Below are 12,113 nucleotides of genomic sequence, written 5' to 3' on the forward strand. Positions count from 1 at the left end.
TAGCTCCACAGTGAATAATAATAAAATGAGGAGATGGTTAAAAAAATAAATAATTCTTTTTGCATCCAGTAGGGAGGGAGTCCAAATCTTAAAGAGACTATAGAGACAATAAAAAGTGGAAACAAGGAGTTATCGTTTATAAACTCGGAACAGTAACTTATCAAGTCCAAGTTGGAGATTTAGTATGGAAGAGACAGATTGATCAGATTCGTGAATTCGTACCCTCAGAGTTCGTACCGCAGGAAAACAAATACATACAAAACATACTTGAAATTACAATTTCTGATATCGACACTGAATTCATTACAGTACCAACATGAAATTCGATACCGAAAACTCTGAAAATAACAATGAATCCGAACAAACTAAAATAACCGAAAATAATACATTTAAAAAAGCTAATGACAATATCGTTACGAACCGCACAGAAAAAGTAAGAAAGGCACCAGAGAGACTTATTGAAAACATGTGACTGTAAATATTTGTGGTTAAGTTAGTGTAGTGATATAACTGTAGATTTAGGATTTCATAATTGAACATTTAATATATAGACAGTGACGCTTGTAGCTATTTAGTTCAATATTGAGTGCAAATTGAATTTATTACTTTCATTCACTAGATATTAATCTTGTTTATCTTGATCTTCTAAATTTATAAAAGGGGAAAGATTGTTATGTTTACATTATACATTATCGCTATTATAGTTTAATTGGCTTATAATTAATACTGACAGTTAGGAATTTATAATCATCAAATTAGCGGGTGTTGTGTATTTGGTCTATAACCCTGTGATTGCACTGACACACTGTTTTGTACTGTGGGAGATGTGATGTGTAATAGCTAATATTCACCGTGTATATTTCCCCACGAAAATTTTGGATTTTTTTCTATTTTTAGCCTAAATGGCTCGTCATAGGTGGCCCAGTTTTCTGACCTCGTTGCCGCTAATCTTATATCGCGCATATATTTTTAACAATTCCTGTGCCCATGTACAGTATTTCGCAATGTAAACACTCATAAAAACTGTGAATGCTGAAGTCCATTCATTTATTGACAAATAAACACTCGACGATCTTTTTTCAATGCAAATTTTCCCCCTTTTTAATTTCAAATCGCCCTCGTCTACCTCTTTCATTGCTTATGTAGACACTCATAAAAACATGAATGCTGATTCAACAGAAGTCCATTCATTTATTGACAAATAAACCCTCGACGATCTTTTTTCAATGCAAATGTTCCCCCTTTTTAATTTCAAATCGCCCTCGTCTGCCTCTTTCATTGCTTTTTCCGTTCTTAAAAGAGAATGAAGCTCAATAAACTTTCCCTCACAAATTTTTTCCTTAATTTTAAAAGGCACGTGTTCCCCCACTGTGTCATGAATGCTAGATTCTTGTGACGGGTGAAATCAATGGAATTATTTGCAATTTCAAAGTTTTGGTGAAACGGGTCGTGCCTTAAAGCAGGGAACGCTCGTGCATCCTCCTCCGACTCATTACCTGATGAGAAATCAGTAGTTTCCACCGGTCCTTCTGCCACCACGTGTCCGACCCATTGTGTTTTCTTGGCCGTTCTTTTCCGGCCAGCTCCGTCCTTCTTTTGTGGGATTTCTTCGTTCTGCCCTCTCTGTCCTCTTGTCCTGCTAACCGCTCTACTCTTCTTTCCCATGGCCCTTGATGGAGATCCTATGGCATTTCTCTTGTTTGGCATCTTCTCTTTTTCTTGTTAAAAGTTTAAGTAATTTGTGTATTATTATTTAAGGTGACATAATTATAGGAAAAAATACAGGTGTAATTAAGTTCAGATATAGTAACCATACACTTGATCGAGAAGGTGAAGATTTTGGACAAGTTATTGTCGGTGTAATAGCAACTGATAAAGGAGAACACCCTAAAAATTCCTCTACATTGGCGTTTAAAATCAAGATAACAGATATCAACGATCAGGTTCCAGTCTTTAACCAGATAAATTATGCATTTGGCATATTTCAGGTACACTAAATAAATAGATATCAAAGGTACCAGGCTTAAAATTTAATACGTCAGACGCGCGTTTCGTGTACATATGACTCATCAGTGACGCTCAGATCCAAAATTCCAAAAAGTTGTGCCAAATACGGCTGAGATTATCTATGCCTGGTATAAGAAAGTCCTTGATATTTCGAATAATTCATACTTTTTATGCCCCATTCATCGGCATTGTGTTTTCTGGTCTGTGCGTCCGTCCGTCCGTTCGTCCGTCCGTCTGTCCCGCAACAGGTTTAAGTTCTTGGTCGTGTTAGTTTTTGATTTAGTTGAAGTCCAATCAACAACTTGAAACACATGTTCCCTATGATATGATCGTTCTAATCTTAATGCCAAATTAGAGATTTACCCCCACTTTCACGGTCCACTGAACATAGAAAATGATAGTGCGGATGGGGCATCCGTGTACTGGGTTCACCTTCTTGTTTAAACAGTAAATTTATAAGAATGAACATACATTACATAATGTGATTCCACGTATGTTTTATTGTCGTCAGCATACATTGTTATTTGAATGAAACGTTTATAAATGGAAAACGAATTGATGTTGATGAACCAATAGTACAGAAAAGTAATTTTAGGTGACCGGGGTTTTTGAATCAAAAGTGTTTTGTTGGACAGTTTTTCAAACAAACGATTGGCAAGCATAAGACACATATATTTGTTAATCAGTGAACGCATTTGAATCAGCATTTGTCCAAGTGTAATAATAAAAAGAAAGGAAAAGGCATATACAAAAATATCCGTAAAATAAAGTTAATTTCTAAATTGTGTTTTCCAATGCGACTTAACAGTTTTGTAATTGATTTGAAAGTGACATTGAAATTTATTTAAAATCTGTGCAATAGTCGCAACTCAATCTAAATGATACATAAAGAGTGATAGTAAAGGAGTTCATAAGTAAAATATTTCCATTATATTTTTACAGCATGACAAAAAGAACTTCTGCAAGAAGGTTTTAATTTTATTGAATAGAGCAAAAAATAAGGAAAATAGTCAAATGCAACTTTTCAACATGATGGATCACTTAATATTTATGACCAGCTATTATCATTAATCTATTCCATATTTAGATTTAGTTTATGCAAATGCATGATCCTTTTAATTCTTTACATTTTGTCATTACACATAATTAAATACGCATGTATTAATATAAAAACATTGCGATATGATAGTTTCGTTGTTTGCTTTTAGTATGCGCCTAATGGAACCTGCATAGGAGAGGTGAATGCAACCGATTTAGACGAGAATCCTGAAACGTTGTATTCTATCGACATAACGGAAAGCAGTGTTGGTTCAGTTGTTGAAATAGACAAATCAACAGGGAAAATAGTCAAATCTGGAAACATGTCACTTAGCAGTACACAAAATGTACAGATAAAAGTGAGTAAAATACACATTTAAAGATATATCCTTTCTAGGAAATCTTTAAATATAACTTTTGCTATAAAAGTAATACTCAATTTTTTAAGATAGATTTCGGATTTCCTTTTATCTAGCCGAATGACAAGTTCTTTTTATTTTATCTAGCCTAATTGCAAGTTCAAAAAAATTAACTTACTAACATGAAAAAGAATAAAATAGCAATTTCTTTATTTAAAGTGAAATCAAAATATTTAATGGTTTGGTGGCATTGTTTGCACTAAACTTGTGAAATCGAATGTCATAAACACAGCATAAAGTGACACATTTGCACCTTAAACCAGTCTTCCTTATTTTAATTCATGAAAAGAAAGGCTAATCATAGACTTCATGCAAGGATCTAGTATCTAACATTATTGTCCTTTACTACATTTATATAAACAAATTACAATCGGAGAGGTGTCGATTTTTATATATACGGTTGCTGCCCACAAGGAAGCTTTTATGGATATATTCTTCTGATGTTTCAGTCTCTTTTAACTCTCATTTGGGATTATTATTTCTAAAACATGTGATACAAGTGGAAAATGCCAAATTGATGAGTTTAAAAATATTATAATCAAACCTAACTCGGGGGAAAATGTGTACTTACAATAAATAGTTTTTTAGAAATAAAATACTCAAATTTAATAACCAATCCGGTAGATGGCTTTAGTCAAAAGGTTGAGAAAGTTGATGAGGAATGCAAAGATATGATGCTTCCAAATCATATGTACATTCCGTATTAAACGTTTTCTTAGATATGTTTTTGTCATTCATTAAAGACAAATAAGTTGAAATAATATGCTTTTTGTTCTGAATAAAACAGAGAAAAATCCAAATAATATATTTGTTTAGATTGGTCCAATTAATCTTTTAAGAGAAAGTATGAAAAAAATTTAAAACTGTGATTTGTTCATGTTAAAAACCCTAAAATGGACATAAGAATTGATGAAAAATGGGGGAATCATAAATAATTGATCTTACCGTCAGAACCACCCAAATCAGGTTAAGAAAAAGGGTTTATTCTAGAAAATTTGGCTTCTCAGAGGTGAACATTCTTTTACCAAGAAATCCAAGTGGTGAAGTTTTAATCGTCCCTTCGTACATTTTACGGACGTAATCACGAGTATGGAATATCCGTTTCATAGATGACAACTGATATGTTCCAATTGTCTTAACTACTAGTCCGTCCCCTTTGTCCGATGTTTCTACCGAATTAGAAACATCACAGGGTTTGTACTATCATGATTAACAAAACGAATGCCAAAATGTCATTGGGTTGATGGGAATTCACCAGTTGGTTTTAAGATCGTAAATGTAAATGCATCATATGATGATGAAAGAAAGAAAGAGAATTAACACTAGTTATCATTGCTTGAGATTCGAGAGTAATCATTATGCTCAAAATATTTTGCATATAGTTGATAAAAAAAAGGGTTTGTACTATCATAAGCAATACGACGATAGTCACATGTGGAGCATCCTCAGTTTTGATTAAGTTCGTGTTGCTCAGTCTTTGGTTTTCTATGTTGTGTTTTGTTTACTGTTTTTTTTATTGTATTTTTTTAACCATGACGTTGTCAGATAAATTTTTTACTTGTGAGTTTAAATGTTCCTTTGGTATCCGTCTCCTTTCTTTAAATTGTTACGTTTTTTTCAAAATTACAGTATACAGCTGTTTTTATTTTCTATAGGGAAATGTGTTTGCTCAGGATGGAAAAGATCTGAAGAAGTTACCTAGTCATGCTGAAATTATAATCACAATTGAGTTTGATGACAAAAACAATCATACACCTGTATTTCAAAAAGGTAGATAAAACGTGCATATATATTCAGTATACAAAATGTCAATGTTACAGAACTCGTAAGCTAGACTATCGTCATTGTAATATTTAGATAAATCTCTTTCATCGTATTTAACAAGTAAGTCTGTGCTTATTCCAAACAACTGTCAATCTTTCCAGTTTGTTTAACGTATTCGGTTCAAGACTCCTTCGAAATTTTACTTAACTTTTAAATTAGATACAACATTGACTTATCTGGTCTCGAATACAATTTCATCATGAATTTCAGCCATACCGAAATATTGTGAGACATTTTGATGTTCAATAATTGATATACTTAAAAAAATAATACTATTCAAGAAGCATATATATATAAAAGACATAGACAAAAATGGTGAATGTTAAATATCTGTCTAATGTATAACTGATTATTTTAATATTGATAAGGTGCGTATGAAAAAGATGTTGATTGGAAAACACCAGCCGGATCTAAGATCATAACAGTAATTGCAGAAGATGCTGATAAAGGAAAAGAAGGGGAAGTAACACTATCTATTATTGGTGGAAATTCAAGAGTAATTTATTTGTTTTGCATTAAGTTACTAAAAAGATTTTGTGACCAACCGCAAAAAAAAAACAATTCTAAAAGAATTATCAGTTGGCCATTTCTATAGTTTTCTATTACTCGATTTATTTCACTTGACTGGTCGGAGTTTGACCGGTTCGCTCATAATAAACTAGTTCATCTATAGATAGGTATTATAGGATAAATTCATCAATGAAGTGTCCAGTCATTGTTTTGTAAATTCCTTTGATGACACTGATAGGTGATGATTAGAAATCAGTAATAATCATAACAGCAATCCTCCTTATCACACACATCTTCAAGTAGACTGTCCTTAGCAAATTAAAACGTAAGCTCCGCCCGATCAGTTGAAATAACATTGGAAATACGTTTGGTAATCTAATCGATCTTCTTTTTGAATAGACATACACATATTAATAAATTTAGTATTGTGCTTATGTGAAAGTTCGTTCTACATGTTTTTATAATATGCTAAGCCTTCGAAGCATCTGCTATATCACATCAAACGCTGCGGAGCATCCATATTGTCACTGTTTCAAGTATTCTATATGTCCGTTATCATCAGTATGCAATGCATTGGTTAGAACGCTTACCTTGTCATTTCAACACGTATTTATATGTTGCTGTTTATTTCCTTGTCATTTATTTTGTGCCTTGATCTAGATTCAAATATAAATAATCTTCAGTTTCTAATTTTTTTGTGAACCTGATTTTTTAAAGATAATTCGTTCTTAATTACTACAATACTCTCATGACTATATGTGGTGCGTTTATTGGTTGAATCAACCAAAGCATCACCAACCTGCAGCAAATCACGAAAAAATACCAACCAACGATAAATTAAAGCCACCACAGAATTACAATTTACTGTCCACTTGCAGGAAATTGAAGTTGCAATGTTTTCTGTTCGTTCATCATCAAAAACAAAATCTCCTTTGTATTTATAGGTAATCAGTATTTTACCGAATATTCTGAGGAAAAATACAGATTTTATCAAGGAATATTAAAAACTAAATCGCGCCTTTGTACTTATTATTTTAAATCATGACAAAATAATTGAAATTTTCAATGTCTCTTTAGTCAATCCATGTGTACCGTCTGCTCAATTCATGTCTTCACAAAACACAGAAACGAAAACAAATTTTTAGTATTCAAATAGTGCACCAAATGATTGCTATTTATTCCATTTAATAACAAATATTTTAGGATTTCTTTGCAATAAACATGGTAGATGACGAGAGTTATGTTGTTTTAAAATATCAACTGGACTCCTCTATAGGAAAAAATCGTACAGTAATAGTTAACTTGACCATAAAAGCTGAGGATAAGGGAATTATTCCAAAAAGCAGGTAAATACTAATTGCAGTTGTTTATTTAACTCTATATCATAATCTTTTTACAACTGCACTAACACTAAAATTATTGAACCAATTTGATTATAGCAATTAGGAAAATAGTTGTTTTGACATATTTGTAACGAAAATCCAATCATAATTGCCTCGAATGAATTAAATCGTAAAAGGTGTAATAACACCAATTCATAGTAAATCACACCCGGTTTCATACGGAAATAGGTCGAAAAAAACATTCCCGTTAATTTGACAGATGTAGATTATTAATCCTACATTTTATTGCAGTAAAACATGTCTGGGTCGTAAACATATATCTTATGTATTTCAAAGCGCCAGTACTTTTTATTTGGTGTTTCTATAGAATATTTTGGAAACTAGAGGTTTAATACATCATGGTTACTAAAGCTTAAAACCAGTTTAAAAAAGAGGTGAACATTTGATTGATTAACTTCCAGTGATGGTAATAGTCTGATATGCATTGAAATGTTATATATCGATCGCGCAGAGGTTCGGCTAGCCACAAAACACACCATTTTTTCTAAAAATGTCCTGTACCAAGACAGGAATATGACAGTTGTTATCTACAGTTTGTTTCGTTGTATGATGCATTGTTGTTTGTGTTTTGTTGCACTTCAGTGTTCTGTTGTTGAGTTATTTTCCTCTTACAGTTGAAGTGATTTCCTCTGTTTTAGTTTGTAACCCATATTTGTTTTTTTCTAAATAGATTTATGACATTTGAACAGCGGAATACTACTGTTGCCCTTATCGATGTGAAATTTTATCAATTGTACTGGAAAGGATAAAACTTTACTTATGCCAAATATTTTCTTATTTGAAACAAAGATAATTCTTCATATTTTATTTTAAAATGCAAATTTAACAATGATTAATAGGGGAAATCAATGGTGGTATTACACATTACAAGGGGTATTAATGGATTTATTTCATATGATTTGTATTCTAGACAAAAACAACACTTTTGAAGATTTTCATGTGTGTATATTCATTTAATATAAAGCTCTACTGCAAATAATCAAAGATTCTAAATAGAAAAATACTGCATGGCAATTACTTGTAATGTAAAACCATTTGTAAGCTTATAATTTTTTCAGTTACGTCAATGTCAAACTACGGATTTTTGGCGACAACCCAGGGACTTGTATACAAGGAGCAGAACATTCTAAAGAATTACTTAATATAGAAAGTGAACGTGACAAATGGTCTTATGCCTTGTATGGACTCGTAGCAGCACTATGTTTGGCAATATTGCTGTCTTTTGTATTTCTTTACAAGTAGGTATCATTTATTAAACATCCTTGAACTATTTGACTTGATATAAATTATTGTGTAAATGACAAAAAAGGTAAAGACAAGATGTTCAATTGCATCTCAAATGACAACATTTAGAAGCATAGTGTAATACGAAATAAAATAAATATCCCCAAATGAGAGATTTTGCTTTGTCCTGTCGTTCAATTAATCTAGGAATGTAAGGGTGTGAGAGTTTACTATCACTTACAACATATAGCGATTGCGATGTTTATATAATCAAGAGTGTTTCTTAGTGAATAAAGAGATATAATTTCAACAGCAATGTCTTTAAAGAAAGCAAACTAATTGTTTTTTATTTCGTCACTTATATGAAGTTTGTGTTTACAGGTGGCGGACATCTCCAGTGTCTGAAACCACTCCTCCTGTTGGAAAAATGAAATATTTTGACAACCCTATTCCTTATGATCATCTGAAGAAACGGGAGACTGTAGAATATTCGCATTCAAATGAATCATTTGATCCCCCAAGTAGAAACTGTGATTTCTCAGACGACAAAGACCAGTATCAAAGAGTAAGTAATCCAGTAGTGTTTGTCATTGTTTGTCGAAAATGAACAACATTTGGGAGATGTTTTCATAAAAACAGTCTAGCACGTTGAGGATTCTTTCGGAAACCTTGTGCATTTATTGCTAAAGTATTAATTTCTTCATGTTCATGTATACTGTAATCATAGAATAAGTTCCTCTACAGTAATACTTTAAAATATGTTCATGCTTCTTCATCATCAACCTGTTAATTAATCGTTTTCCAGTTTTCAAATTCGGCTTTTAAGGGGGCTCTTGGGTCTAAATCAATTTTTTTTATTTATTATAGGATTTCTCTCTATTTTTCTATAAATGAACTTTATCTTATACTTAATAGAACAATGAAATAAAAAAAATGGGGTGACCGTTCATTTACGCTCACAATCTGCCCTCGAAAGAAGCATACATTTTTGTTAATGTCCTTTTTTTCCTGTTGAACTAAGAGGAGAAAAAGCGGTAATATCGAAATAAAAAAAGAACTAAATTACAGAAATCGCTTAAATTTTACAATTATTTAGTTTATGTACAGCTTATTCGAAAATAACAATAAAAAATATAGGTCACCGATGAGTTAAAAAAGATATTTTAATTTAAATGCCAAAAAATGGCATTTTTGCACCAAAGGGAGATAATTTGGAGCTTTTTCTATGATATCCCCATTTTAACTACTTAAGGTAATAAATAAAATTTGTAATGAAAAATTAATGTTTAATTTTTTTCTGAAAATCTTATACCCGCGAGCCACCTTAAAGCGCATAGAATACTTTTTCGAATCGTTTGTTTTTTAAATTCTACCGTCTTCTATATCACGTTCTGTTCAAATCCTTCTCTTTAAATTATCGGGTTCGGTTGTTACTGATGAAGGTAATTCGAGAAAAGCGTTTCGTACGCATACACATTTATTAGATGATATACAGCACTGTGTCGATACCTCTGCTGGTGGAATATCGGTACCCGAGGGAACCATTAGCTCAGTATTCATTCCTTCGTCAGTCATTTATACCAATTATTTCTTAAAATTCTGAATATTATAAAGATACTTAGGTTTTAACTTCCTCACTCAAAGTTGACTTTAAAATCATAATCTTTCAATCAGTTTAATTGAAGTCTGGAGCTGGCACGTCAGTTAACTGCTAGTAGTCTGTTGTTATTTATGTATTATTGTCATTTTCTTTATTTTCTTTAGTTACATCTTCTGACATCAGACTCGGACTTCTCTTGAATTGAATTTTAAATGTGCTTATTGTTATGCATTTACTTTTCTACATTGGCTAGAGGTATAGGGGGAGGGTTGAGATCTCATAAACATGTTTAACCCCACCGCATTTTTGCGCTTGTCCCAAGTCAGGAGCCTCTGGCCTTTGTAAGTCTTGTATTTTTTTAATTTTAGTTTCTTGTGTACAATTAAGAAATTAGTATGGCGTTCATTATCACTGAACTAGTATATATTTCTTTAGGGGCCAGCTGAAGGACGCCTCCAGGTGCGGGAATGTCTCGCTACATTGAAGACCTGTTAGTGACCTTCTGCTGTTGTTTTTTCTATGGTCGGGTTGTTGTCTCTTTGACACATTCCCCATTTCCATTCTCAATTTTATTTAGATGGATTAGGCTATTTTGATCTGTTTTATATATTATTATTTGTCTCTTTGTCTTTTCATTTTTTAGCCATGGCATTTTCAGTTTATTTTCGATCTATGAGTTTGACTGTTTTTCTGATATCTTTCGCCCCTCTTTAATCCCCTTTTGGTAACATATCTCTTTAAATGCTTCGGTTTTTGCACATCCTTAGCTTCTATATTCGGCTTTGATCGTTTCTGATGTAGGTAGGTCCTAAAAAGTGTTTCAAATTCATCACATTTATCACGTGATTTTTCCTTTTTTTCAATTTTTATTTTTATTTAACTTATTAATATGACTTATTAATATGATTTGGAAAATACAAACCTATGCAAATTAGATATTCTCAAATTCCAGACTTAATACTATTTCAGTTATATATACAAGATATTTCTATACTCGCTTGTTTTTTGTCGGTATACATGTAATGTGATGAAAAATTGAATTTCCCTTGGAAGAAAATATTTGACCTGTTTTATTTCATTTTAGATAAGTACCTACGATATGAATTATCGTTTTTAGGGGTTGATGTAAGTTACAAAAAAAATATTATTAACTTCATTTCACACTGCCCGTGTACCTTCAAAAATATTAACATTACCTTCAGTTATAAAATGATGCTAGCTATATTTTTTGTATATTGCCATAAAGGATAGAAAAGAATGTATCTATCAGTTTATAACTGTGAAATGAAGTTTGGTATATCATTATTTTTTTTACCTGCATGTAAGTTTTCTAACAAAATTGATATATCTATGTAAATACTAGCATGAAAAATCATATACATTATTGAAAAAATCAACAATGGGACAAAGACATTAGATTTACAAACAATTTCGTCATTATGATCCTGAACAAAACAAAAAAAAGAGTTCAATACTTGCTTCTTTTTTTTTTAAACATTTGTTGCTTGAATATTCTAAACGTAAAATCATTGTAGCTAAATAATCATATTTACACGAAGATTGTGGATATAAGCTCATCGATCTAAATGGTCCGCTGCTAAATTCGGATATTATTATGAAATCATTGACTGATCAATGGTAACTTCACAATGCAAATTTGATTTTATATGGTCTTGACGATTCTATAATGATCCCCTTTTTGGTAATTATCTCCTTAAATTAACAAGCAATTATTGATCATTGGCCTTCAAATTTGGGAGGGGGGGGGGGGGCATTTAATGTAACTGATTATGGAAAATTCAGGAAAAAGATTCCCTATTTTCATTACATAATTTTAAGTGATAAAGAAGATAATTTTCAATCTTATTCCAATCAATCAATTGCTAACCTACGATGAATTTGTAATTCTCCACTTTATAGGGTTAAACCCTTTTCATTATTTGCGAAGCTGTATCATCAACAACTTCAAAATCAATGTTGAATGACCAAAACTAAATGTTACAAATATCTGTGATATTTACCCTATTAATGCTCCTTGACTACAGTTTTTTTTAATATTCCGTCAAATATATGAGGAGTCACGTATTT

The 12,113-nt window shown here is 31.8% G+C and overlaps 1 protein-coding gene across 2 annotated transcripts in view; it reads left to right on the top strand.

Annotated features, from left to right (window-relative positions):
* Window positions 1–12,113, top strand: part of LOC139511813 (protocadherin Fat 4-like) — a 58,805-nt gene that overhangs the window by 41,722 nt on the left and 4,970 nt on the right. The window contains exons 21-28 of one of the 2 annotated variants that reach the window (XM_071298908.1): window positions 1,759–1,988; window positions 3,216–3,404; window positions 5,120–5,234; window positions 5,657–5,784; window positions 7,002–7,144; window positions 8,260–8,439; window positions 8,807–8,990; window positions 11,110–11,150. In XM_071298908.1, the coding sequence (XP_071155009.1) occupies window positions 1,759–1,988; window positions 3,216–3,404; window positions 5,120–5,234; window positions 5,657–5,784; window positions 7,002–7,144; window positions 8,260–8,439; window positions 8,807–8,990; window positions 11,110–11,142 (1,202 nt within the window). In that variant the 3' untranslated portion in view covers window positions 11,143–11,150. The remainder of the gene's footprint in view (window positions 1–1,758; window positions 1,989–3,215; window positions 3,405–5,119; window positions 5,235–5,656; window positions 5,785–7,001; window positions 7,145–8,259; window positions 8,440–8,806; window positions 8,991–11,109; window positions 11,151–12,113) is intronic. The other variant, XM_071298907.1, reaches the window with a different exon arrangement.

This window comes from Mytilus edulis, chromosome 2, assembly GCF_963676685.1.
Source record: "Mytilus edulis chromosome 2, xbMytEdul2.2, whole genome shotgun sequence".
NCBI classification, from domain to species: Eukaryota; Metazoa; Mollusca; class Bivalvia; order Mytilida; family Mytilidae; genus Mytilus; species Mytilus edulis.